The 27,461-nt window shown below is 45.4% G+C and overlaps 1 protein-coding gene across 1 annotated transcript in view; it reads right to left on the bottom strand.

Moving 5' to 3' along the window:
• The window catches only part of Ntrk2 (neurotrophic receptor tyrosine kinase 2), a 305,892-nt gene that overhangs the window by 43,478 nt on the left and 234,953 nt on the right, over positions 1 to 27,461 (bottom strand). The window contains exons 14-16 of the mRNA XM_050144116.1: positions 25,786 to 25,916; positions 11,811 to 11,983; positions 5,630 to 5,864 (exon numbers count right to left, since the gene is read on the bottom strand). Of these exons, the coding sequence (XP_050000073.1) occupies positions 5,630 to 5,864; positions 11,811 to 11,983; positions 25,786 to 25,916 (539 nt within the window). The remainder of the gene's footprint in view (positions 1 to 5,629; positions 5,865 to 11,810; positions 11,984 to 25,785; positions 25,917 to 27,461) is intronic.

Here is a 27,461-nt window from a genome sequence, read left to right as displayed (position 1 = left end):
CTCTTAACCTTAGGGACCGGACCATCTCTCCAGCTGTTCTCCATTAGGTTTCTTTATCTGCTCGTCTGTTCCCTAACAGCTTTATCCAGGCTCGTTCTCCATGCTGTGTCAGGTCTAGGTCATCAGCCTTCTCACCCCATTGTGGGAAGTAGGGAGGTGGGTGCCAAGCTATAATCTGGTTCTCTGCCTGGCTATAAGTTGTCTGGCTACTTGTTATATCAGCCAGAATGTTCTAGCACAGCACATTTTCTTTCTATTAGGTAAGAATCTGGCATTGGGCAATCAGCGGTGATTTCTGGGTTCACTGTTGATAGCATTTTGACATTTTGGATTTTGAACATGGCCTTCCTTAGATAACATGTATCATTTACCTCCTTAAATGCCTACCACAAATCATCTTATCCATTTTTCTCTTTTCTCTTCACTCTTAAGTAAAAGATGAATTAAAGGATGGAATTTCTTATCACTTCTACATAAAGTTAAAGCCCAAGGATTTAAAAAGCTAAAATATCAGCTGTTTGGGTCTCTCTAGTCACCAACAGATTACGTTAATTTTAAACTCAAATTAGGCCCAAACATAGAAAACTACCACAGTGCAAATTAAAAAAAGAAAGAAAGGAACGAGAACTCAATGGGTCCACAGTGGCAGAGTAATGATCAAGTAGAGCGATGTCCTAGCCCAGGATGACACAAATCTGCTTCTGATCATCCAAACAAAATAGAGGGCTGGTGCAGAGAGCTGCTAATTAGAACAATCTAGAAAACAAAAATGCTGGAGTAGTTTAGGCCCGCCATGCTGGGCTGGTTTCCATGCAAACTTCGTGTCGTGATTTCTCTCTTCACTGGGAGGGTGTAATTAGCTCAGCTGCAATGGGCTTGAGGCACAGGCTTCCTGGTGCTGCCAGCTCCCTCGTGACCAGGAGCAGCTGCCACCAGCTATTCCCAAGAGCCCGGAGCTGAGGCCACCCCACAAGTCTGTGCACTCCCACCCCAACGTTGGTCTGTGCACTCCCACCCCCAAGGTTGTGCACTGGCTACCCCAAACAAGGCTATCACAAGTCACCAGGAGCAGAAGGCTCAGGCACCTAGTAGGGTTAGATCATTCTTAAAGATTAGGGATCTGTTACTTCCCAAACCAGTCAGTCCTTTCCTACTTGTCCTCTTCCCATGTAAGATAAGCCAGGTGTGGTGGTTTAAATGAGAACGGTCCCCTAAGTTCATGCATTTGAACAGCGGCAGTTGGTGGCAGTGTTTGGAGAGACGATGGGACTTTTAGAATAAGGAGTATTGATGGAAGAAGTATATCACGGGGGGCAGGCTGTGAGATTTTAGTCAGCCCACTTCCAGCTTACTCTCAGGGCCTCCTGTGTGTGCAGCTGAGATAAGATCTGTTGGCTTCCAGCTCCAGCTACCACACCTGCTCCTTGCTGCCACACCTTCCCTGCTATTATGGATATCTAGTTCTCTGGAGCCTTAAGACAAAATAAACTTTTCCTTCTTTATCAGCTGTTTTAAACCTGTGTGTCATGACTCCTTTTGGGGGTTTGAAAGACCTTTCACAGGGGCTGCCTAAGACCTTCAGAAACACAGATATTTACATTATGATTCAAAACAGTAGCAAAATTACAGTTATAAAGTAGAAGTGAAAATAAATTTATGGTTGGGGTCTCCACAGCCTGAGGATCTGTGTTAAAGGGCCACAGCGTTTGGGAGGTTGAGGCTCACTGTTCTGTGAGCTGATTTTGTCATTGAATTGCATCACAGCAGCAGAAAAGGAACTAAGTCACTAGGCTAGCCCAATCTCTCCTTGGTTACTGTGGGTTTCTGACATCAAACGTCATCTACGCCAGCTTCTTACTTTAGAATGTGATGTAGGAAGAAAATAGTGGGAAAGCACTTGTGGAAGGTGCCGAAGAAGCATCCAGAAAAGCTCACGATCGTGGTGGCAGGGTGATGGTGGGAGGATTAGGATTAATCTCACAGATGGATGGGGTTATTTGCTGTTGTTTGCTTTCTGAGAGCTAAAGCACTTTGGGGATTTGTCTGCTATATTTATTTCTTTGATATAAGAGGAGTGTGTGCAAGGGTATAGGAATCACAACTGGTGCAGTAAAAGTCTATGGAGATGTTCTTTGAGGGCATGCTATTTAGTTCTTTCTTACAGTCTATGGTGTGGAGACTAGGGTGTGCAGGGTCTCCCTCAGTGGGTGCTTTGCAGTTCTCCTGAAAAACCAAGCAGCAATCCCTGCTTCCCCATTTGATGGACTTGGTGGTAGGTTGCATGCCTCGCCATTTCAATGAACAAAAGTATTCCCCAAGCCAATTCTTTGATGATGCTTCCATGAAGCCAAAAGGTGAGCCACCATTTTGAAATTTTAGAAAAGGCTTAAATAAAATACCTAACTCACGTCCCAAGGCTCCTACCCATCAACCCTGTCTTCCTTTCCACCTACAACAGTGGCCAGTGGAAAGCTAGTACCTTTTCCTCATTTTGAGTGAGCAAAACAAAAAGCCCCCCCCCCCCCGCAAAAGTACAGACTTTGCAAGTATAACTGAGTAATGGCCACAAGCGAGGGGGATAAAGTTAATGGATTTTTATAGATTTATTACTATTTTTTAATATATGTGCCTGCATGTGCGCCTGTGCAAGTTCATGTATACCACATGCCTGTGGATGCCCAGGAAAGCAAAAGGCTTGGATCCCAGGCATTGGGTCTTATTAAGACATAAGCGGAGGGTTTGCCTAACAAGTGACAATCAAAGATGGTAGACCACAAATGCCACTGTTTAAATAATTCACAGATGTTCAAGATCAATATATATATATATATATACATACATACATACACACATACATACATAATGGCAGCTACTATTTCAGTGTTTTCTTTTTCAAGATTTCTTTTCTTAAAAGTTCACAAACAAGGCTGATGGATTTTTCAGTCTACTTATAATGAACCTTAAACCACTATATAATTCTGAAATCACAGACCCAAAACCTAAACAATGTACCCAGCAGAGGTCACTCTTTGATGTTCCTTTCCCTCAACCCAAGACCAACCAACTTCCTGTCTCCTTAGATTTTCTCCTTCTAGACACTTCTTGTAAATGGAGTCACACAACACTGGCCTTTGGTGCCTAGCTTCCTTCTCTTTGTATCCTGTTTTCGTTTTGCTATTTTTTTTTAAGATTTATTTAATTTGGTGTGTGTGTGTGTGTGTGTGTGTGTGTGTGTGTGTGTGTGTGAAGGCTTTGCCTGCACCTATGTCTGTGCACCATGTGTGTGCCTGGTGCCTGAAAAAGTCAGAAATTAGATCCCCTGGAACTGGGGCTAGAGTTGGTTGCACAACACTAGGTCGGTGCTGGGAACAAAACCCAGGTCCTCAGCAAGAGCAGCGAGTGCTCTTAATCACTGAGCATCTCTCCAGCTCCTTGATAGGATGTTTTACATTTTATCTATGTTGGGCCATGGGTCAGATGCCATTCCTTTGTATGGCGGAATAACAGCCTATCAATATAACAGCCTATTGATTTACTATGTCACGCTTATCCATTCGCGAAAGTTAATCAATACTTAAGTTGCTTGTACTCTTTAGACATCATAAATACCTTTCATACCCGCTTTTGTGTAAACAGAACTTTTATTCCTTTGAACATATTCATAGGAATAGGATCGGTAGGTTACATTGTGGCTTTATGTTGAAAAATCTAAGCAATTGCTAAGCTGTGTGTCCCAAGCACCTGCATAGTTCTGCCTTCACACCAGCAATGGACGAGAATTTTAATTTCCCCACCCCCTCGCCAGTACGTATTACTGTCTGTTCATCTTTGTTACAGCATTAGTAGTATGAAGTGGCATCTGTCATTGTCCTTTAGCCCCCTAATGACTGGGATGCTCAGCATCTCTCTTTGTGTTTCTTGGTCCTTCCATACCATTTTCGAACAATATCTGTTCAAATATTTTGCTTAGTTTTGAGTCGAGTAGCTGATATTTTTATTATCGAGATTGTTATTACTTGTTCTCCAAATTATTTTTCAGAGATGCTCTGACAATATTGGGCTTCACTTACTTTGGTCCTAGCCTTAGGATGAAATATGCCCTTATTGATTTGCATAAAACTTAAATCACAACATTTATTGAATTCTTTCTTTGTTCTAAGTCCTTTACAACATTTACTTTTTTAAAAATGCTGCTACTTGGATCGTGTATTTCTTCTTTTCATACTCATGAAGATCAGCAAAACCTTTCCTCAGAGAAGTATCCCCTTGTTTCTCTGAAACTGGAAGATACTTATCCCCACCTCACACCAAAAAAAAAAAAATTTAATAAAACAGATATGCCTATAAAATACCATCTGTGCTTTAGATGCCTGAGAAAAGTCAACCACTTAGGCTTGGGGCGGGTGCTGCTTCCAAGTTCTGTTTCGGACCCTTAAGAGTAAGGCTGCTCACATCTTCTGCAAACACTAAGGGAGTCCCCCAACTTGACTTCTGTTTACTCGTCACACACCAGATACGAGCTTATCAAAGGAAAAACCATCACAATACAGCCTGCCGAAGAGCATGGAGCAAGGGCGAGATTCATTTTCTTAAACCAAGTGTAGCAAAGTTGGCAGCGGGAAAGGATATAGGATACAAGCTGAGAGGGCTCATCGTCAAGGTAAACAGCCACGAGCTGTGCCAAAGCCAAGAGTGGCATCGCCCCCACCCTGCTCTGGAAGGGGGAAAGGGACACAAACAATAATCAGAAGATTTAAAGCCCATGCTAAAGCTTCCCACTGCCATGAGCGCCGGGCTTCCGGAAACGCCCCCATTCTTCACATCCGGGTTCCAAGACCTCTGTTTTCTCAGAGTCCCAAGTTGCCAACGGACTGGGAGCACTGTCTGTAAGTCTACCCGCTTGTGAGGGACTCTTCCAGAGCAGACTGGCGGATCCTTTCCCACAGCACCATTGTGTGAAAGCTCCGCCACTTTCACTCACTGTGGCTCTGTGAGGGAGCCGCCAAGGTCTCCTGGAAACTGTTTATAGAAACAAATCCATACACGTTCAACCCTTAAGGTGTCTAGCTATCATTTTCCCCATCAAACGGAAGTTCTTGGTTAAGCCTTAATCCTTGTGTCCTCAGCCAACACCCTGGAAATGCTGACGCCTTTTTGTCGTGGCAATGAGACGCAATATTCTGGAAAGCCAGGGTGAAGGACAGTTCGCCCTAACACTTAGACGTTGGACATAGACATGACCGAGAGCATGATCATGTTCCAAGTAGCACTTTAGAGAGGTGTCTTGGGGAAAATGGGACCAATAGGGTGGACTTTAGTCCAGTCTTGCTGGTATCCAAATTGGAGGAGGAGATTTAGAAGTGCATTCTCCCATTAAAACCCATGCATGTAAACATAAAGAAAAATAAAGATGACAGATGACATGGAAAGATGAGAGCTACCTGAATTCTGATGAGAGAGCCCCGGGAGGAAGTCACACCACTGCCACCGTGGTCTTGGAGGTCTCAAGAACTATGAGGAGTCAATTTCTATTCATCAGCGATATTTTCTTATGCCAGCTCAACCAACCTTATGAATACATGGCCCATCCCCCCGGAAATGGTAACTCCTTGCTGGGGCAGCTACTCACCCTATAGTAGTCGGTGCTGTACACGTCCCGGGACATGCCGAAGTCCCCAATTTTCACCAGCAGGTTCTCCCCTACCAGGCAGTTCCGGGTGGCCAGGTCACGGTGCACAAAGTGTTGGGACGCCAGGTAGACCATGCCGGCTGCAATTTGCTGAGCGATGTGAAGCATCTGAGACTGCGTCAGCTCAGTGGGCGGAGTGCCCTCCGCCATCAGCACCGCGTCCGGCCCGTGGGCCCTGTGGGAGAATACAAGAGGCTAGAGCCTCCGCTGGAAGACTAGAGGGACTCAGTTTCCATTTAGCAACTGGGGCTGGGGGACATTGCCTGACTGAGGAGAAGAAGAGGGCAGAACGCTCTATTTCACCCACAGTTTTATCTCCACAGCTGAGAGAGCGCCCGGCTGCCTCATTTCTCCTGAGTGGGATACCGGGGGCTATGTGGACTAGAATAGTGAGCTCTCTCATGCCAACCCATCAACAGACTTATGTTTCGGTGAATTCAGAACTCTGCTGCCATCAGACATTGGCCACGAACTCACAAACTCTGAGAGTGTAACCTGGCTGAGATGGAGTTAAAGCGGGGGCAGAGAGATGCTGGAGGCCCGGCCCTAGCATCAGAGGGTCCCCAGGCCTCCTCCAAACCGGCTGCAGCTGACCACCCTGCTCAGACGCTGATCATTCCAAATGTTCCTGTCAAAGATGGGTAGCTCAAGATCCTCTGCAGCCCACCTGATGTGTGACAAAGTGTGGCTTTCAAGTAAGCCCTTGACTCTTTCAAGGCTAGAGTCCTAGCCAGGAAGGTCATTAGTCTCCACAAGCCTACCGCACAGAAATCAGTTCCCCTTGTGTCCTGAGAGGACACTGCAGGGAGTTAAGAAAGGTGCCCCCCCCCCCTGCTCTACATGGCTTGGGCAAAGCTTCCCTCCACTCCATGGGAGACTAAGAAGGGAGGGGGTCTCCATTAAGAAAGTGGGTGATTCCATCTTTGGGTCCCAGAACAACTTGGGTGTTTGAAAATGAGAGGGCAAGACTTAGCCAACATTGTTAGCATGCATTCCGCCTTCCTTGAACTGTTCCAGCCCAGACATTGCCTTTCTCCCTCAAGGCTGCAGCCTGCAATGTCTTTCTTTGGATTCTAAGACACGCTGTCACCAGGCCTTTCACCCTGCTTTCTCTAGGAACAAGCTCTGGCAGAGGCGTGGGGCGTGTTCCAGTCCCCTATCTAACACCCTCATCTGGGGAAGTCTTTGAACTTCACTAGTCTGCAGTTTCCTCATGGGGATATTATGTGGGGGGTAGGGGGGATTCTTCGTCTCCTCCTCTGTCTCTGAATATCTAGGTTTATCCATTCTCTTGGGAGGAGCTTCCTGGTTTCCTACCAGGCAAGTCTTAACAGATTTCATCTTTTGTGGCACCCAGGAAGGGCCCTGAGAAAGTGTCCCTGGAGGTTATAAAACAGAGCGCAGCATCGCACAGAAGCCAAAGCTCGGGCTGTCAGAATTGAATTTGAGCCCAGTCCCAACCCAAGAGAGTCCTGTAACTTATTGGGCCTCTTATTGGGTCTCTTCATTCTATAACCTAGACCTTTAAGCAGCCTCCTAGAGCGTTGGCATGAGGAAGAATTAATACTGCATCTGAAGGGGCACTTTTTATAGAGCTGGGGGGCTTTTTATAAAGTAAGAGAGATTTAAAAAACAACAACAACAACAACAAAGCTGGGTCTGTAATGGAGCTACAGAGCCCTGAGGAAAATGGGAGCTTTCCTTTTCTTGAGGATGCCAAAGTCCTTCCCACCTCAGAAGATGACTCACCCCGAGCTCAGGCTCAGGTAAAGGATGGAGAGACATAAACTATAGGGGATCCAAAAGACTAAGAAACGTCAGGCATTCAGGGAATGAACAAAGTCAATGTCAGCCATTACTCCAGCTACGGAAAGCTGGACACCTGAGTCTGCAGGAGGTCTCCATTCCAGGGGGAAGGAAGTGTTCAAACCCCTCCTCTGAAACACATCATCTCTGCAAACCTCCTGCAGCAGCCTTGAGCACCAGCCAGCAGCAGAGGGAAGCTGGAGACCCAACACCAGACACCAATGCTCTGCATAGCTCTGTGCGCGGGGGAGGCTCTCATACCCTTGAACCCCCTTCCCTGCTTGCTTCTGAGAACAATGAGGATTTTTCCTGGCAGGAGCCTCAGTACCCCTTTAGAGTAGATGTCCCTCCACAAGGGACAGGTGAGTGTCCTGGACAAGTTCTTAAGAGAATCGCAAAGCCCAGGTCAGGTCCTCCTATATCACTCAAAAAACAACAACAACAACAACAACAAAAAACAAAAAACAAAAAACAAAAAACACTGTTCTTCTGGGAGAATCTCCTTAAAGAGTGGTGATGGCAATGCTTCCCCGGTGTTCTGCCTTGGGGAGACAGCAGCAGGCTTAGGGGACGTACAGGAAGCTGCTCAGCCTTTCTGGCCTGCACTGAATGGGCTCTGTAATTGACACCTCTTTCCTTATATTTGGACGTACAGTGCTAGCGACTGATCTCAGGGCTCATGCAGATGAAGCAAGTGTGCCTTACCATGGAGCTGCATCCCAGCCTCCTTCTGATTTGTTAAAAAAAAGTAAGTTTATCTGCTAAGTTTACTATAAAAGTTGATTGGCACATAATAGTCATTTGTGTTTATGGATGTGCATAATGTATGAGGTATGTTAGACCAAAATAACTGACATACACACCATCTTAGAAATGTACCCTCCCCTTGTATTAATAACATTATCTCTAGAGCTATTTTAAAATATGCAATTAGTTGTTGCCAGCCATTGTTACCCAACTCTGGTCACTAAGACTTATCCTTCTCATATAGTGGCTCCCTATGCATCCTTGTAACAGGCACTTCTCAGGAATGAGGAAGCGGCCCAGAGGCCATGGCTGGAGTCTCAGTTCTATCCTCTGCTTTATGAGTTGGCTTCCTTAACTGTGCCACAAGACTGTGCATAAAATAGGGAGCTTATTTATCTTTAAATTTTTGAAATATTATTTGGTTTTCATAAATTAACACATCTAATATGCATAGAAATTCTGAATAAATATTATTGTTATTGCTTGAAAATTACTCATCTGTCTTTCTCCACATTCAGAGGGAACTTGGGAGAGATTCTGAAGGGAAAAACTGGGAAACTCTTAAAATGAAATTGTCCTTCTCACTGTCCACCTCGTGTCAGACCTGGCTGCATTGTGCTCGGTATAAGAGAAAGGTTTGAGACATAAGACATCTGGCTTTATCAAGCACTGCCAAGATGCTTGGCGATCTGTCATGGCAGTTGTGTGCCAGGTCTCCTCCCAGGAAGAGGACAGCCCGTCCTTGCCATGCATCGCTGCACCTGAGTCTGCTCCTTGGCAGCCACACCGATCCAGGGTGTAGCAGATTCTGGAATCAAGCTGAGTTTTCAAGTTCTCCACGCCCTGCATAGGATGCCAAGGGAGGGCCTCAGAAGGCAGAGGGGAAGCTTGGGTGTGGCTGACAGAAAGCCAAAAGATGAGTGGTAACAGACCTACTCACATGCACATACATATACACATGCATACACACATGTACACATACATGCACACATGCACATACATACTCATATGCACATATACACATGCACATATATTCATACCCATATACATTCACACCTACCTACACTTGAATACATACACTTATGCAACACACACACACATACACACAATTGCACATACACTCATATCCACACAGTTACACCTACACATACTCACACTTACAGACACACACTCATTCATACATTCACACATATATACACACACTCATACATACACACAGACACACATATGCTCCCCCGCCCCTCACATTGACACACAGAGCACACATTCACTAATACACACTCACACATATGTACTTAAACTCACATAATCATACATACACTCACACCCATAATAAACACACACACATTCACTCACTCACAGAGCACACTCATACACAAACACCCCTAGTCACTCTGTTTAACACACAAACACACACAGATGTCTGAACATGCAGATGCATGAAACAGCATCCAGATAACTGCATGTGGGTTTATTTTGTTATAGTATTTAAGAAAAAAAAAGTTTTTGGATTAGGGAGAGAGCCTGAGGAATGATGAAAATATCTCTCACAGGAACAACTAGTACTCAACCAAAGTTAATATTTTCCTTCTTCTCACGTTGGCTCTGACAAAGTCCAGAATCTGTCACTGCCCCCTGACTTTTGCCCACAATTAATGCTTTGATAACACAGGAAGGCAGGTTAGGGCTGCCTCTCAATGCCTTGACTGCCCCCTGGTCTCCTGATCTCACCTGGCATCTGCACATACACACACGACCACAGGGAAAGCAGAGGTCCAGCCCAGGCAAGGACTGAGACGTATTATAAAAGGCAGACAGTAAAAATGGTCCAGACGTCAGTGCCCGGTAGAGCCAGTTCTAAGAGCAGCGAGCTCTGTCCCCTTCGGCCATCCCTACTAAGCCTGCAGGGTGAATCTTGCAGTAAATGGAAAGCTCTCCTTCCTTGTTTGGGCAGCAGCCGGGGGCACAAGAGGAGGACAGGGAGGACTATGAGTGACCATTACACAAAGGATGCACTCACTGGGCTTTTGAGTCTCTGAACAGAGGAAAACATGGCAGAAACAGGGGACCATGGGACCAAAAGTTATTGATAACTCCCCACTAAGCTTGTTCTTGGGATGCCTTATCAGAAAAAACGAGGCCAGGGAGGGGAGGTGATCTGTATGCTCCTGACATCCTCTCTTTCTCCCACTTATAATCCCCCACCAAACTACATGAAATATGCAGGCTAATATTTTGAGATGCCAGCTGATGTTTAAGGAAAAAAACACATAGAGAGGACTGTAAGGGGCTTGGGGGTAAAGGTGCCTGGGCCAGGGCTGAGGCCCCATTCAGGAGGAGAACCCATGTTCTCTGGCCATGCTGGAATGTGGTGCCTCACCCCGATAACTTAAATGTAAGATCCATCTCTATTTCTGTCTCTGCCCGATGAGAATGAAGACATTATTTCCTTTCTTCCTTGTCATGTGTTGTGTATCTGACTCACTGTATGCTTCTCCCTAGACAGTCACAGGATGGGGACATTCACCAGGGGGCCCTACCAGGGTGACAGCCAGCCTGCAGTCTTGATGACCGAGCTGGTCACCAGGAGAATTCTTTTCCAGACTTTGCCTACTGTAACTGCCATGCTGGAGCTCAGTACACACTACCACTGAGAAGACTCAGTTCATACATGCCACAGCTAGGTAGCAGCTTCATATCTGCTCGGGGGTGGCAGCTCTGCTGTTGTACCCTGGCATCGCCTCAAAAGCCACTCTTAACCCCTGACACTCTGTGACTTAGCTCACACTCCAGAACACATGACTTCCTCGCGGCTCATGAGCACTCTAAAGTCCCTCTCACTCTCTTGTGTCTCCTCCTCCCGCTGTCTGAGGGGCAGGACTGCTTGAGAAGCCATTGCTGAACTGAGACTTAATGAGGTCTGGGCTAGAAATCCAAGTGGCGCTAGCACCCTGTTTCTCTTTTAGGGACCCTGCTTACATACACATTGCTCAAGGGGACCTTGTTAGCAATAGTCACATTTGCAAGACTTCGATGATTCTGTCAAATGTTGTCCCATCCTTTTCCTTTGAAATCTTTGGTCTTTGGGCTCTGTCTGTTCCACTCTAGATCCAAGAGCTCCTGAGGGCAGATCAGCTCCACACAATAGCTCCCCAGCTTCCACGTCTGGAGCTGTTTCCTACACCCCCCCACCCCTGTTCCTGCCATCCCTCCCGGATGCTTCACTCTGACCCCACTACAACATCTACGGTGCTGCCTAGGTACCTTCGCTTTCTGTGTCTGTAGCCTTGGGTAGTGCACTTAGCATGCTCTACCAGATACATAGCATCATTAAATGTAACAAATGCTCAATGAATACAGAAGGACTAATTAACTACCCTTTAGGAGGGTGACCAGGCAGGAAAAAGGAATGTGTTCCTCCTTTCCCTCTGTTCCTTTGTCCATTGTGTGCGGGTGCTTGGGTTTCCCTTCCCCCTTCCCAGCGGCTTCCCATCCTTGCTCCTGGTTATCTGAGCAGTGACATTCTGGCCCCTTCTCAAGCCCAGGGGGGCTCGACCCCTCACTGTACCTAAGGAACTTGTTGAGGTCTCCGTGTTTCATGTACTCAAAGACCATGATGAGTGGGTCACCCTCCACACAAACGCCGTAGAACTTGACAATGTGCTCATGCTGGAGGTTGGTCAGCAGCTCAGCTTCACGGTGGAAGTCCTTGCGGGCATTGTCGCTGGCGTCCTTCAGCGTCTGATAAAAAAGGGAACACCAAAGAGAGGTTGTTTTAGTAAAGAAATCCATCAGTGAGTCCTAAGAACTCTACAAGGGATGACCACCGGAATGTCAGGAAGCCCCCTAATCCCTAAGGAAGTGACCTTCGTGTTTGCGAGACCTCACCCTTATGGGCGCACAAAGGTTTGTAGCTTATGGAGCAGTCTCCTAGGCCCAATATCATTGAGTTCCCAGGGGAGTTTATCTTACAGGCTCCATGCTGCTTGCCTATGGGCTGGACCAATGATCACCAGGGTTTTCTGCCACTTCCGGGTGCCTATTGAGACTTCCATGATACTATGTATACCTCACCTCTGCTCATGGAACCCTTGAAAAAGTTTTTTTTTTAAATTTCATCTATGCAGATGTATGTGTACGGAGCCATAAAATAGGTGTGTGTGTGTGTGTGTGTGTGTGTGTGTGTGTGTGTGTGTGTGTAAGGGACCACAGAGACTAGAGGCGCTGGATTCCCTGAAGCTGGAGTTACAGATAGCTGTTAGGCATGCGGGCCCTCTACAAGGGCATTATGCAGTCCTAACCACTGGGCCATGCCTGTAGCTCCTTCCAGCCCCTGATCATATGACCCTTTAAAGACTAAATTCTGAAGAGACCTCAGAAAGAAGAGCACAATGAGGCTTGGTGGACCAGGCCTCCGAGCTGCAATCAGGACCGTGTTCAACCTTTATGTGAGATCCTTTCAAAGCTTTCTCTAGCCCGGTCCTCACACACAGAAATGTCCTGTCCCCTCAGCTACAGGATGATAAGGCTGAGATGCAGGTGATCTGAAACACAGCAGCAGGGCTTGCATGAGCAGGGGTGAGATACACAGAGCCTCACAGGGCGCACAGCAGCGTGAAGAGGTGGCAGAATCCCTGCCAGTCCCGTGGTGGGATCCAGACCTGGGGTAGGAAGCATGAAGTCTGTACATTCCATGGTGTCCTAGCCATGCTGCTTCTAGTCAATATCCTATGTGTATACTCTGTGTTGACACCTATTGTCATTTGGCTAGGATTGTGGTAGAGCCAAGCACATACTGAGCTGGCCTTGGTGGAACATACATTTAGGCAAGTACCATAGAGAACAAGCAGGGAGAATTGCGAGCTTGAGGTTAGTGTGCCTAGCGCATAGGAAGCCCTCGACTGGATCCCATGACCCCAATCCTGACCCAGGTGGTTATGAACAAATAGAGAGAAAAGACTTCTACATGGTTAACTATGAATCTAGTGCCCTGAGGGAACCAGCTTCCCTACGATTGTTTGGCCTGTGCCTTGGCATGGCTCTCCTGTATTAGCACTGGTCTTCTGCCTTCACCCTGGTCCCCTGAGCTCCATCCCGTGGAATGTCTGCAGCTCCTCGGGCAACAGTAGATCCCGCCTCTCCAGCCCTGCACAGATTCTCTCCTTTGCCTGGGATGCTCTCTTGAGTGCAGTCACTGATATAGGAAGTTGAGTGATGCTCCTCCCCTATGGGGTCTACATTCCTATCCCCAGAATTTATGAATGTTACTATCCATGGGAAAGGGATCTGTAAAGTAAGGCTCTCCAGATGTGGGGATGAGCCCGAATGGCTTGGGTAGCCCACTGTCAAACAAAGGCCCTTGTAAGACAGAAAGACAGGAAGAAGTCCTTCCCCACAGGGGCTTCTGTCGATCTTATCAAGCTTAGACGGCAGGGGTGAATGTCAGTATCCAGTTAGATTCAGTCCTGGGACAGAGCTAATGCATGGATATTCAGTAGGTTTGTACTGACTGAGAAAACTTAGCACTAACTGTGTCCAGGATCCAAGAACGCTGGCAGGCCGTGGTGGCCACTTCCAGACCCTGGCGGTCATTTCCAGGACCTGGTGGTCATTTCCTAGATTCTGTTTTCCCTGTAAGGGTCTTTCTGACCAGTGTTACCTACAGACCACACAGTTGGCCACTGTCTGAACTCCCTGTAGGACACATCTGAGTTAGATACCAGCAAGTGAGACATTTATTTGTGGAGATTCTTAATATCAACATGGACTGGAAACAATGGAGAGGGAGTCTGAGCTCCGACTTCATCTCCACTGAAGCCTCAATTAGCTCTGTGGCCAACCTGTAGGGAACTGAGTAGAGCCCTGAGTCACGTGACCCATCCGTCACCAATGCAAGGCACCTGTAGAGCACAGCATCTTCTTGAGGGGAATTGCTGAAATCTGTGTCTTTTGTGTTTTCTTAGACTTGGGGGAACAAGGTGCAGGTCATTGCTGAGTCTGTAACAGGCTGGATTTCCAATATGCCGTTTGCATTCAAGAGCCACCATTCACATACAGGAAGCATCTGTAAGTACAATGGGCTCCCTCAGGAAGCAGCGACTGAGGGAGACAGCGCTGCCAGTTGCCATGCCTCTGGAGCCGGCCGGTTCCCTGACTATAGCTCTTCGGCAGCACTTGAAGTTCTCCGAGGACTTGTGACCAGACTCACAGAGACAGAGGTCACAGGTGCCACGTCCATCAGGCCAGAGGTCTTGGTATCTTAGGGGAAATTGTGACGTGGCCCTCCACTGTCCCCACAAGCACCTTGGTTCAGCCTGGAATCGGGAGCAGATCATGGAGTGCTCAGAGAGGACAGGAATCTCTGGTGGCCATTGCCATGGAAACAGCACTCCTCCTCGCACGCTGACAAGATGCACAGCGGCAGAGGACGAGGGTATGGGTCTCTGCTTCTTCGAATCAGGAGAAACTGAGCTGCCACACCCCCTCTGCCTCCCAGGTTTAGTCTAGTTGGGTCTTTCTGTCACACAGGCAGGTGCCGCACGCTTCTGTTGATGGTTTTATTTCATTTGGTTTCGTACAAGAGCGTGGTTTGGAGTTTTCTTCTTCCACCTGTTTTTCTGAATTTCTCAGTGGAAGTTAGCAAATGAGGGGGTTGAGAAAACAGGGAGGTGAGTTTTGCCGCCCTCCAGGTCTTTTCCTCGATCTCAGAAAAAGCACAGAGACCCCCACACTCCTTGCCTCTGCCTTACGTTTTAGTTTGGGGTGTTACGTCTGCCTACACCACAAATACCTCACTGGCTGCTAACTCAGCCTAAAGCAACTAGAGAAGCCCTGATGTCCAAGGCTTGCAGTAGAGACTGCAGGATGGGGACCAGAAGGGAAAGGTGAGTAGACAGTGGGGAAGAGCTGCGTCAAACAAGGACCGAAAGTCAAGGATCAAGAGGAACAAGCAGGTTGTATGACTTGCTTTTAAGTAGGGCGTAGGGCTGCCCAAAACACTCTGCCCTGGAGACTCAGCCCCCACATCTGTCCTCCTAGCAATGCTCCAAGGGTGCTGAAGTGAAAGAGGTTTAGGCTAGAGTTGAGAGTTCCAGGTTCAAATCCTGGCCACAGCCTTCTCCTCTCTAAACCCTGTTTTACTCTCCTGTAGAGAGAAGGCAGCACCATCCACGTTTTAGAAGTGCTGGGTGGCCGCTGAAGGAGTCAGGGGCTGGGAGGCCGCTGAGGGAGACAGGGGCTGGGAGGCTCCCCAGGATCCTTTGTTAAGAAGGACACTGCTGTGATTTGAGTTTGGGAACAGGTCCCTGTATTCAGTTTTTTCACACAAGGGTCCATGTAAGATGAAAGATGCATGGGTAAGGTATCGGGGCCCACCCAAGGATGAAAATGGCACTCCTTCTGGGGCGACCATCATGTCCTGAAGGTCCTTCTAGGCTCCAGGAAATGTCAGGCTGTATGTGGAGGTGTGGGCTTAGCCCTCACACTCTCCCACAGTTCAGAGACTGTGAGGATTTACAGGAAAGTTTATGTCTAAAGCCTTGTGTTTATCACATGCTTAGAAAAGGGTTGGATCCTTGAAGGTCTTTGTCATAGGGCATAGACAAATCCTGCAGAAAAGCCTTCCCAGCAAGCTCTGTTTATATCCTGTGGATTCAAGAACACAAGAAAGACAGAGAAAGACTAGAAAGACACAAAGAAAGGCAGGGGGGAGAAAGAGAGATTCAGAGGAGAGGAGAGAGAAGGGGAGGGAGGGAGGAAAGGGGAGAAGAGGAGAGGGGAGGGGAGGTGAGGTGAGGTGAGGTGAGGTGAGGTGAGGAGAGGAGAGGAGAGGAGAGGAGAGGAGAGAGTCAAGAGGAAGAACAGAATCTTCTTTGAGACAGAAACAGCCCAAGGATTTTGGTAAGCAGCCAGCGTCTCCACTTCCCCAGTGTGGACTCTTAGTGCAATGTCAGAAACTGCATTTCAGTCACATTTTTTAAATCAAAAGCGATCTTACTATTCATGGACCAAATGCATCCTGCAAACCTGGCATCCTCCGTGAGCCCATCCATTTTTGCATGGTGGGCCCTTTTTGGAAATTATGATTCAATTCTATTTTAAGAGATTTGGGGAAATATGGTGGTAACGACTTGGCCAAATTCAAATCCTGAATTTGGCGTTAAAAGGACAGAATTTTTGTAAGGATAGAATCAGGGCCAGACAGCAATCAGAAGCTAGAAAAGCCAGCATCGACCCTGTTTATAAATATCGTTTCTGTTTCGGAACGGTGTCTGGTTGTCATTTTACTCAATTATGGGAGGTTTGGCTGGTAGCAGGGCTCCTGTTGACAGGAGAGCAGGGGTGTGGGCCCAGCTCACCCTTTAGCAACCCTACTTCAGCTGCATCTGATGGACTCCTTTGCTCAGTCAGCATGCATCCCCGTTCCCCCACTACAGGCTGCCTCGCAGTGTGGATTCTCTCTCCTGGTGGTTTCTGGATATTCCAAGGCTGGGGTCCTCTCTCTGCTTATTCAGAGCAGAGGCAAGACTCTACCTGTTATGTGTACGTATATTCAGAGCCAGGGGGTGGGGCAATAGCCAATATATTCTAGCCCAGAAATGAGAAGCCAGTGAAGTGAAATACAAGTGAGGGTAAAGAAAGAGATCAAAATTCATTTTAAATGCTGAAGCAAAAACGTAAACCCAATAAGAAGCTGGCTAGAGGGCAGGCGACATACCCGGAGTGTGATAGTGTGCCTCCCCAAACTAAACAACGATGTACTTCAAGGTATAGATGACTTAAGGAAAGATGGAACAGGCTTTTAACAGGGCCGAGCTCAAATTCTTCTTGCACTTTAGAGGTTATGAAGTCGGCACGTCTTTGGTAAAGACAGAATATGGAAGCAGCTATGATTTCCTGTTCCCTGCTACACTGCTTAAAGACAGGAAAACAAGTTTAGAGACAGTCACAGGGAAGAAAGGCCAAATAGGAAATAAAAGCAATGTGGGCAAGGTGATGAGTGCGCAGGCTCTGAAATGACCAGGACATCACCGTCAGTCGGTTCACCAGACAAGGAAGTGGCTAGTGTAGTCTACCATGTAAAAGTAAATTAAAAGGGTGTCCAGCTATTTTAATTCATACATCCAAGAGATACAGAAGCATGAAGTGAATCCTCAAGTTGTGTTTGATGTCAGAAGTCTTCTCTTTGGAAAAATAGAACTAGAACCAGAGAGAGAGAGAGAGAGAGAGAGAGAGAGAGAGAGAGAGAGAGAGAGAGGAGAATATGCCCACACAAACATCAAAGAGAAGTAAAGAACTACTAAGTAATGTCTGGACAACAAAAAACAATCAAGCTTTCATAGCAAAACATCATTTAAAGTTCTGTGATTTCTGTTCCAAGAGCCCAGGGAAGATTCAACAGACAGCATTTTCTGCAGCACGAGCCCCATTAAAACACAAAGATGATCTTTTGGGGGAAATATTGATAAATGTCCTTAAATATGATAATTCTTCATCAATTTCCATTTTGTGAAGACAAAAATTTCACAAGCCACTGTAAATGCAAACGGTAGAAAAGGCGAGCGGGGGGGGGNGGGGGGGGGGGGGGGGGGGGGGGGGCAGGGATGGGAGTGGAACCTTGTGATTAGCCAGGATGGGCAGGATGACGTGAGGACCATGGTAATACAGGAGGAAGGAAGGGGAGAAACTGAGATCTCTCTGAGACGTGAACTTGTGAGGGCGAGGAATGGTGCTGATGAGCTCTGTGTGTGTCCTCTCACCTAGGAGTCTTTCTGCTGCTTCAGGATGGAAGGGGATGAGCCATTTTGTCGCTTTCTCTGTGTCCTTAGACATACTTGGAGAGAGGAAATCCCAGTAGCTTCCTTGCCTGATAGTAGCATCTTTGGCATCCATGGCCACTTTAGATGACTGAACTATGGGTAGATTGCTATAGTGATTTGCACTGGTATGGATCTTAGTTTATTGATACAAATTTAAGACAAATTTGTTATATGTGTATTTCTGCTCTTGATTAAGGTATTGCGATTATGAAGTTCATTTAAAAATGTAATGTATAATTAAGAAATATAGGTTAATAGATAATCATCTATAATAGTCAAGTTTGTAGTCATGTTAGTTAGATTTTCTAGATGTATTAAGATATATTTCAGTTAGATAGGTATTCTTCAAATCTTTCAGAGACCTTCAGAATATGGCATTTAAAATGTTTACAAACTTAGGACTTTTCATGATATGAGACACATCTGCTCCTGGCAGCACCAATCTACTTCAAGAGGAATATGGGCATCAAAGAGTCTCCTTATGGAGTTTTTTTTAGATGAACTGGACATGCAGGATCCACAGAGAAATGACTGCTGAACTTGCCTAAAGGTGAGACAATCCTTCGGGCTTCCTGCTTCATGAAAGAGTCTGCGAGACATTCTGTAGGATGCAGAAGAAAATGACTGAACTGTCTTTGAAATTTCCTTCTTCATGGAAAAGTCTGTCAGATACTATGGGCCTTTAGGCTGAATATGGATGCCCCAATGATACAGAAGAGCTTTGGGTGACTGTCCAGTCTGCGAGATGTCTCTGTCATTTCTAGATTTTTGGAAGTTGCTTATAATGCATTTTCTGTTTACTTAGGTAATAGTATATCCTTCTAGAGTCTTTGGTGAAATTGAAGAATAGATAGATAGTTATAGTTTTCCTTAGTTATGATAAAAGATAAAGTAAATAGAAATATTGTAACTGTAATTCTTGTTTGATACCTGTTTTGTTTATGTAGTTTTACCATGTTAAAGTTAAAGTCTTCCTTTTTGTTTAAACAGAAAAGGGGAAATGGTGTGGGAGGTCCTTCTGTCTATGTGTTGCTTTTATTGGTTAATGATTAAAGAAACTGCCTTGGCCTGTTGTTTGGGCAGAACTTACGTAGGCAGAGAAAACTGGACTGAACACTGGGATAAGGAAGGTGGAGAAGCGATGCCATGGATCCACTACAGGAAATAAACGTGCTAAAACTTTGCTGGTAGGCCACGACCTCATGGTGATACACAGATTAATGGAGATGGGTTAAATTAATATGTAAGAGTTAGCCAATAAGAAAATAGAGCTAATGGGCCAAGCAGTGATTTAATAAATACAGTTTCTGTGTGGTTATTTTGGGTGTAAGCTAGCTGGGTGGCCGGGAAGAACAAGTGGCTCCTTGCAACAGCAGGTGATGTGTCATGGAGAATAGTGGATGGATACTCTAGATGACTAGCTGGGATAAATGACTCCATATTTCCTCTACCCAATCAATTTTAGAATTGGTGTAAGCAATTGTTGTGTTTCTGTCTGTCAAACATCAGTGAGCTGCTGAGACAGGAAAGCAGTATGTTACCAGAAGCAAAGGTTGGACTTGGTGTCTCCTGCTGATGAAGAAAAGAACAGCCGGTCACAGGGACTTCCTCGGATCCCAAGCAAACTTACAGACCCCAAATGACCCAATCACAGTGAGGATCCTTGGGTCCTATTAGAGATGATTATCCTTTGTGTTTTTCCCAACAGATCTCTCATCTCTTTTTAGGACTATAGGATAGCATCCCTGCTATGTCCTCAGGCAACACATATTTTCTCATGGTCAGACTCTGTGCATCATGGGTCTGACTCCCCTGTCAATTTCCACAGATGCTTGGGTAATCAGAATGCTTCTGACATAACTGCAAACAAGTCAATAAAAGATCAAGTTTTGCTACAGCATGAAGAGAACCTGTCTGAAAATGAAGTCCATGTTAAAGCAAGCCAGCCAGCCAGGAGATGAGAGGAAGAGCAGAAGGAGGTACCCATTGATTTCCAGAAGCCGGCAGTGCCTGAACCTAGGTTCACAGTGGCAAGACTTCCTAGCAGGTGGCTTCCCAGAGCACTGTCCCTTCTGCTTACGTCATTGTCATTCTGGCATGGGTTTCCAAGGATCCTTGCATTCTTTTTAGGGAAGTCAATTCTGTGGTATGAGGTCTGATTGCATTTTCCTGAAGTCAGAACTCTCTTGGGAATCCAGTTTTTCTACCCCATTTGTTCCCTGCTGTTAAATTTTCACTGGTGTAGATAAGAACGTGCCTCTCATCTCATCCCCACACAAAGTTTCCTCCCTTATGAGTGGTATTGTGCTGCATTCCCTCAAGTGGTGTGTGGGCCAGATCACACATAGACTTTGGTAACTAAGAGTGTGGTCGTAGTGAGCACAGGACTAGGTTCCAGCCCTAGAGCTGCTGTTAAACAGCCGCATGCCAGTTGTTTGTCCTTGGGTGAGCTGTTAATCTCTGGATTTATGGGTTTTCTTTTGTTAGTTTGTTTTATTTTCTTTTAATCGTTTTATTTAGATTTATTTATATTTTATATTTTGCCTGTATGTAGGTCTGTGTACTACCTGTGTGCAGTATCTTGGAGGCCAGAAGAGGATGCTAGATTCCGTAAGACTAGACAGATGGTTGTGAGACACCGTGTAGGTGCTGGGGATAGAGCCCAGGTCTTTTGCAAAAACAGTCAGTACTCTTAACTACTGAACCAGCTCTCAAGCCTTCTGGCTTTCTCTCTCTCTCTCTCTCTCTCTCTCTCTCTCTCTCTCTCTCTCTCTCTCTCCTTTCTTTTTCTTTTGTAAAGTGTGAGTTAAAGAACATTAATAATAGTAGTAGTATCCTTTTTCTTTATTTTTGATACAGGGTCTCATGTAGCTCACTTGGCTTCAACAGCCTTCTGCTGTCTCCTTTTGCCAAGTGCTAGGATTGTAAGTGTGTGCCACCAAGCATAACCTATTAAACCATATCTAAACTGATTCTCATTCCATTAGATCAGTAATGTTACCTATTGTCTTTACAGTTTCTTTCAGCTGTGACCGTCTGTGTTTCATGAAACCACTGCCATGTAGAAATGCCAATGATCAACTCTTTAATGCCTCAGGAATCTCAGAGTTTCACAGTCTGCACCATCCACTCAGCGACCGCCAATCATCTCTCCACTTATTCAATAAGCATTTCTCTTTTGCATCACACTACACATCACGCGATGTGCCAAAGTCATGGACTCCCCCTGTAGAGTATGACTAACATCCTAAAAGAGGTCACAGACGTGCACTGTCACTCATTAAGTAAACACACTAATACATAATTTAAAAACCTTGATAATGCTATAAAGGCCAAGTATAGAAGCCTTGACAGCATGGAGTCTTGTCTGGTTGGGGGACAAACAAAAACAGGCCCTCCAAAGAGACAGCGTGAACTGAGATGCATGAACTGGTTGCCTGTAGTGATGGTTGGGTGAGGGCTGGGGCATTGGGTCAGATGCTGTGTTGGGCCTGCTTTCTAATGGAAAGATAGTTTCTAAGTCACTTTCTCAAAACTCTTAGGAGAGAAAAATACCATTATTTCTTCTATGGGAAAGAAGGAATTTAGAAACATTTACATCTGATCTCAGAAGAGCATCTGCTGAATTTGCCAGCACACTTCTGATTTACCCAAGACTTCACCTGCACAGCTCCTCCAGCCCTTTTAACTTCCTACCTTGAGAAAGTCACTTGACTTCCCTAGGTCTCAAATTTCTCATCCATAAAACATGAGGCTAGGGTTTTATTTATATGGATTTAAAGGTCTCTCTCATATTCAGCATTCCTTGTTTCTAGAAATAAACTGGAGTTAGCCAGGGAGAGGACATAAATCCTACAAAGCAGACTTGCAGCTTTATTTCAAAACCAAAAATCAGCTTGCATTCATAGTACAAAAAAATGTTGTAGGAAGGGTAGTTATTGAAATGCATGTTGGATGTAACCAAAAATAGCTAATGCATCGGCAGTTAGTGCAGGGAAACTGCGATGGAGTGTTTCCTTGGCAACCAGAGTAACTCAAAGGTAAAGCAACTGGGTTTGATCAAAGACTAGTTTCTTCACGTCTCTTTATGGGCTCTTTAATTATAATTCAGTATAAAGGGGAAAACGGTTGACAAATTCATTTCACTGAAAAGCAAAGGTCATCCCCCCCCAAAAAAAAAAGAAAAGAAAAAAAGAAAGAAAGAAAGAAAATGGCAATTCGGTTGAGGCAAACAAGCAAACCCTTGAACTGGAGAGGTATGATTGACCTATGTGCCCTTGAAGGGCACATGACCTAGAACACTGGCTCCTTCAAGCTACTAAATTATTTGCGAGAATCAAACCAGAATTCACATGAATCTGACATCTGTCGATCTGGATGTAAAGCTTTGGATTTCAAACGAAAGTCAGCTCTTTCCAGAGAAGGATAAAGGACAATGGCTGCAGTTTCTTAGCATGCATAGTCAATGCTGCAGAGGTTGCTAGGCAACGGCAGAAAGGCTGTCAAGCATCCCCTGGTGCATCCAATGGAATAGGAGCAACCCAAGCCACTGCAGAGAGGTGAGAGGCCATGCAGTCCTGGAAGAAATGTTCAGTTTGGCATTGCTCAAACAGTGAAACTCAAAACATAAATCATTTTGTTATGGTCAGAGAATAAATGGTGAATTTTCCTCCGAGCGTTCTGAATACGTTTTTCAACTGGAGCAAACCCCTATAAGTGGGTGTGCCCTGGTTGCAGGTTGCAGAGAGGCTCTGTGCGAGATCTGTAAGTTGTTCTGACCTGATTCACCCTGGAGCTCACAAAGACACACCTCTGAGTTCCAGAGGGTTGACACGGCTCCCCGCCTGAAGCCTGGGTTATAGCAGGCAACCTCCTGACTTAACAAACATTTGTGTTCAAGGTCGTTGCTATGAAATTCCTTACGTCTGTGGTCATGAAGTAAGAGTAAAATCTTAATTTACTGTCCCTTTGTCCCTATTTCAGGTGACAATTTCATTTTAACTCCAAGGAGACTAGCAAAGAAGTCAGGATTTGACAAAGGGTCAAATACCTTTTCTTTCTTCCCCTAGCAGCACTGTTTAATGAACAAACATTGATCACAGACTGTTAATTTGCAGAAAGTTACTTGGTGAAGCCAGACAGCACATGAAGAATGAGTGCTAGGTCTGATTCAAAGAATTTGAGCTATAATTGGGCCTTAAACAAGAACAGCGTCTAATTGACAATGGTAATGGGAGACAGATCCAACATGAATTATGTTGTGAACACAAGAGCAGAATGGAAATTGGTCTTCTAAAATCCAGTTGAGGCTGGGCAGGGATAGACAAGTACCTGTGTAAGAACCATCAGTTCATCACTCATTGCTAGTAGACGAGGTTTACTTGCACTTGGTTTTTGTGTCTGCCCAAAAGGGATCTGAACGGATACATTGTGAATTTAACCACATAGCACCTTTTCCATAAGGGCACTGAAGAATGACAGAAAGGTCAGTACAGGGCAGGGATGCGAGGCTAGAGTTCCAGAAAACTCTGCTGGATGCACATATATCTGGCCAAGATGTCTCAGCTATTCCCACACTGCCATTTAGAATCCCTGGTCATCCAGGATTTTTACATACTTAAGTGGTCACATATATACCACTGTGAAGTGAACTCAGAGTCTGAAGCCTTGGTTAGTCTTTCCTACTGGATGCCAAATAGAGTGTAAGACACAGATCCGGCATTTTGCTGATTTGATACAAATGGTTACATTAGGGATAGATAACCCCTGTGATTCTTCCAGCCTGAACACTTGTTCATCTATAAAATTGCAAAAAATAACAACACATTTGGTCTCATTTATTCCCAAAGATAAAGAAGACTGAAGAAGAAAGCAGAGACTAGAGATAAGACACTGCCAAGGACCCTGAGTATGATCATCAGGGAAACTTTGTCCAAAGAAAGGAGAAAGAAGCAAGAACAAGAGTGGGGGTGGTCACCTCCAGCCACCACACTCCTTCCTGCGGGAGTTTTTAGCCCATCTGGTCCCACATCTCCTTAGAACAGCCCTCTTCTCCCCTCCTTTCTCAACCTTCCATGCATTTTCCTGCATCAAAGCCACAATGTGTATTTGACAGCTGATAAGGTCTAGAGCCACTGGTCCTCTAGTTGTTGAAATGTGCTTCTCTTAAGGGTTTGCTGGGAGTTTATGAGCATCATGGCTCTCTGGACAGGGCTTCTGAAATACTTCAGATCACGAGGAAAGAAGATGCACAGTGTTTTCATCTGAACAAACACTTCACAAACCGCCTGAGCTTCAGGATGGGTGCCTTCATGAATAATTTTATTCTCTTGATTATCCATGTGTGTATAATAAAACCTGGTATTATAATGGAATATGCACCAGATTTCCTAAGGAAACAAAACACTGTCTAGGTTATAATGACTGAATAAATATGATTCATGCAAATAAATGGTCCCTGTTTAGCAGAAACATAACTCAACAAAACTCAGTCATCTTTCATTAATCTAAGAGATTAATTTTTATCACATTAGCCACCTACACGTTTATTTGCCACTTAACACTTTTATAATTGTGTGACCTTTTAAATGCTTGGTATCCATACATCAAAAATACCTGGTGAGTTTTCAAAAAAATTATAATGCATGCTTAATAGATCTGCCTAAGTTAGTTGCGGTATTTTTCTTAAGCTTTACGAAGTTCAAAAGAAAACTATCTCTTTTAATGATATTATTCAAGTTATTGAAGAACAAAACTTTTTAAGTTTGGAGAAAGATGACTGGTGTGAGAAGTCCTTCTGTATATGTGTTGCTTTTATTGGTTAATAAGGAAGCTGCTTTCGGCTGATGGCTTAACAGAATATATCCAGGCTGGAAGAGATATATATAGAGAGAGTAGGTGGAGTCAGGGAGAAGCTATGTAGCCCCACCAGAGACAGACACTGGATAAAACTTTACCCAGTAAGACACAGCCATGTGGCGATACACAGATTAATAAAAAGAGGTTAATTTAACATATAAGAGTTAGCCAGAAACATGCTTACGCTATTGGGCAAACAGTATTGCAGATAATATGGTTTCTGTGTGATTATTTCGAGTCTGGGCAGCTGGGAATGAACCAGAGGCTCCGACAAGAGGAGACTATGATGAAGACCTTTTAGATGTCTATGTTTTGTAGAAACCCTACGTTCACTAGGATGGTAGAATCTAGAGAAGGTGCCATATGACTCTGGATGAAACTTTGTCTCTGCTATAAAAAAATATCTGTGGTTTCACACAGTTTGGGAGAGACAAGTATAGATGGCATATAGGAAAAATCAGTGTAATAGAGTCGATATGACTTCCTTCTGGAACCTAGAAAGTGTGACAAGTTCCGGGTAGTGGAGTCACGAGCACCTGGTACCAGAGGAGACGCGCTTGCATCGTAGCTTAGCCGATTGAATCTGTTTGATCCCATTGACCTGGATCTAGAATTTGGTCAGCATAACTCTAAAAAGAAGCTTGGAGCTAATAATGACCAGCAGATTGGGTGGTTGCCCCCAATCACTTCTGACGGACAGTCGAATGTGACCCAAATGTCCTGGCTATTCATTTAGGCAGAAGAATTAAAAACACGTGTACCATTGAAGGCACGTACTCCCAGATGGGTGACTGAAATACCATAAAATTAAACTCCCACCCTTCAGTGGGGCCATGAACAAGGAGATACTCCGGAATGTTCTCTTACCTTTACGGCTACCAGGATCTTATCCTGCTCAGGACAGAGGTTGTAGCATTCTGCCAGGAAAACTTTTCCAAAGGCTCCTTCCCCGAGCTCCCTCTTCAGAACGATGTTATGCCTCTTGATGTGCTGAACAACTGTGAGACAAAGACACACATCATTCAACAGCCACCATAAGATTGTCACAATGTGCATAGGGCCACTCCCTTCCCACCGGCTAGTTTACGAGGTTTGGGGGTGGGGACTGAGCCACCTGCACCCCTGGAAGCAGCAGAACCCTAGACAGCTCCTCTGGAGATGCTGTTTTTCATAAAATTCGAGCGGTGATCAAGGTTTTGATTGGATGGGAATTATCCTCCCCAATAATTCTTGTGGTTCTGATGTCTGTGAGCCTCTAGGGACTCTGAGCAGTACTGTTCATAAATATAAGGACCCATATTTACATCCTGTGTGCTGGTGGCACATTGGGTTTCAGAGGAGCAGGCTGAGCTCATTAGGAGAGTGCCCTGTAAAGTCAAAGGACTCCCCACTTAAATCCTGACTTTCCTCCTGGCCTGTCAAGTACTCATCAGGAATCAATCCACTTGATTCCCACTTCACACTCCAGTAAGTCCCAGGCAAGCATTTAACTGTTTTAGTGTTTGATTAACACGCTGGTGGCAGGGTAGTTAAAGCCACAGCTGATTTCACTGTTTTCAGAACTAGAGTTGAGAACAGTTCACCGGCGTTGAAACTGAGAGCAGAAGACAGATTTTTCTTTAAGGAAATGGCTCTCAGCATTTGCTGGCTTCTTTGTGATTTGGGGCATAGATTATCTGAAAATGTCCTTTGCCGATATGTTACCTCCAACACAGTAAATGTCTCTTTTATACTTTGGGTCACAAAAATTTTGTGATAGTCAGAAATAGTCTGCATACTAAATATTACTGAAAGATCTCGTTTCCCAACCTTGATGACACTCTCCCAGTTAACTGAAGCAATCATGCAACAAATCAGCCCGAGTCTCTGGAAATCCAGGAATGGGGAAAAAATAAACAAATCAACAAACAAAACACGTCAACAACAAAAGCCAAAATCTGAAGTTTCCACACTATTGAGCTAGTAAGATTAATTTTTGCCATATTCCTCCATGATAACACCACGATACCCTAACGTGTGCTTCGCTTTTCTGTTTCTCTTGAACAAGCCAGGAAGCCCTGCCCATCGCCAGGTCCCGCCCATCGCCAGGTCCCGCCCATCACCAAGTCTCTTCCATGGAGCTAGCCATCCATATCCCAGCAGCCCTCTTGTTCCTGCCAAAGCTCAACCCTTCAGGTTCCTGTGCAGTTCATGGATCAGGTCTGCAATTCCATGGGCTGCTGGATACGTCCAGGTTTGTAGCCTTCTCAGATGAAGGCCACGCCCTGCCTTCTTCCTGCGGGTCAACACCTGCATTGTGTTTCACCTTCCTCCTGGCAGACGCCCAGGTGTTCTGTAGCTTCACTTAGGGATCCAACCTGCATCCTCTCTGCCCTGTCTTTGCTGACAACTTGGATCCCCCAGTCACCTAACCAAACACCTGCCTCCCATTTCCCCTCTTGGGTCTCAGAGCTCAGGGAACGGAGAGATTCAGGAACTTGCCTGAGCACCACACCACCAGGCTGCTGTCTGCCCTTTGTGTTTTTGGTAGTGAAGAGGGAGAT

The sequence above is a fragment of the Alexandromys fortis genome, unplaced genomic scaffold (assembly GCF_014885135.2).
Source record: "Alexandromys fortis isolate MF-2015 unplaced genomic scaffold, M_Fortis_MF-2015_v1.1 scaffold_1, whole genome shotgun sequence".
NCBI classification, from domain to species: domain Eukaryota; kingdom Metazoa; phylum Chordata; class Mammalia; order Rodentia; family Cricetidae; genus Alexandromys; species Alexandromys fortis.
This window is presented reverse-complemented; position numbering and strand designations above follow the sequence as displayed.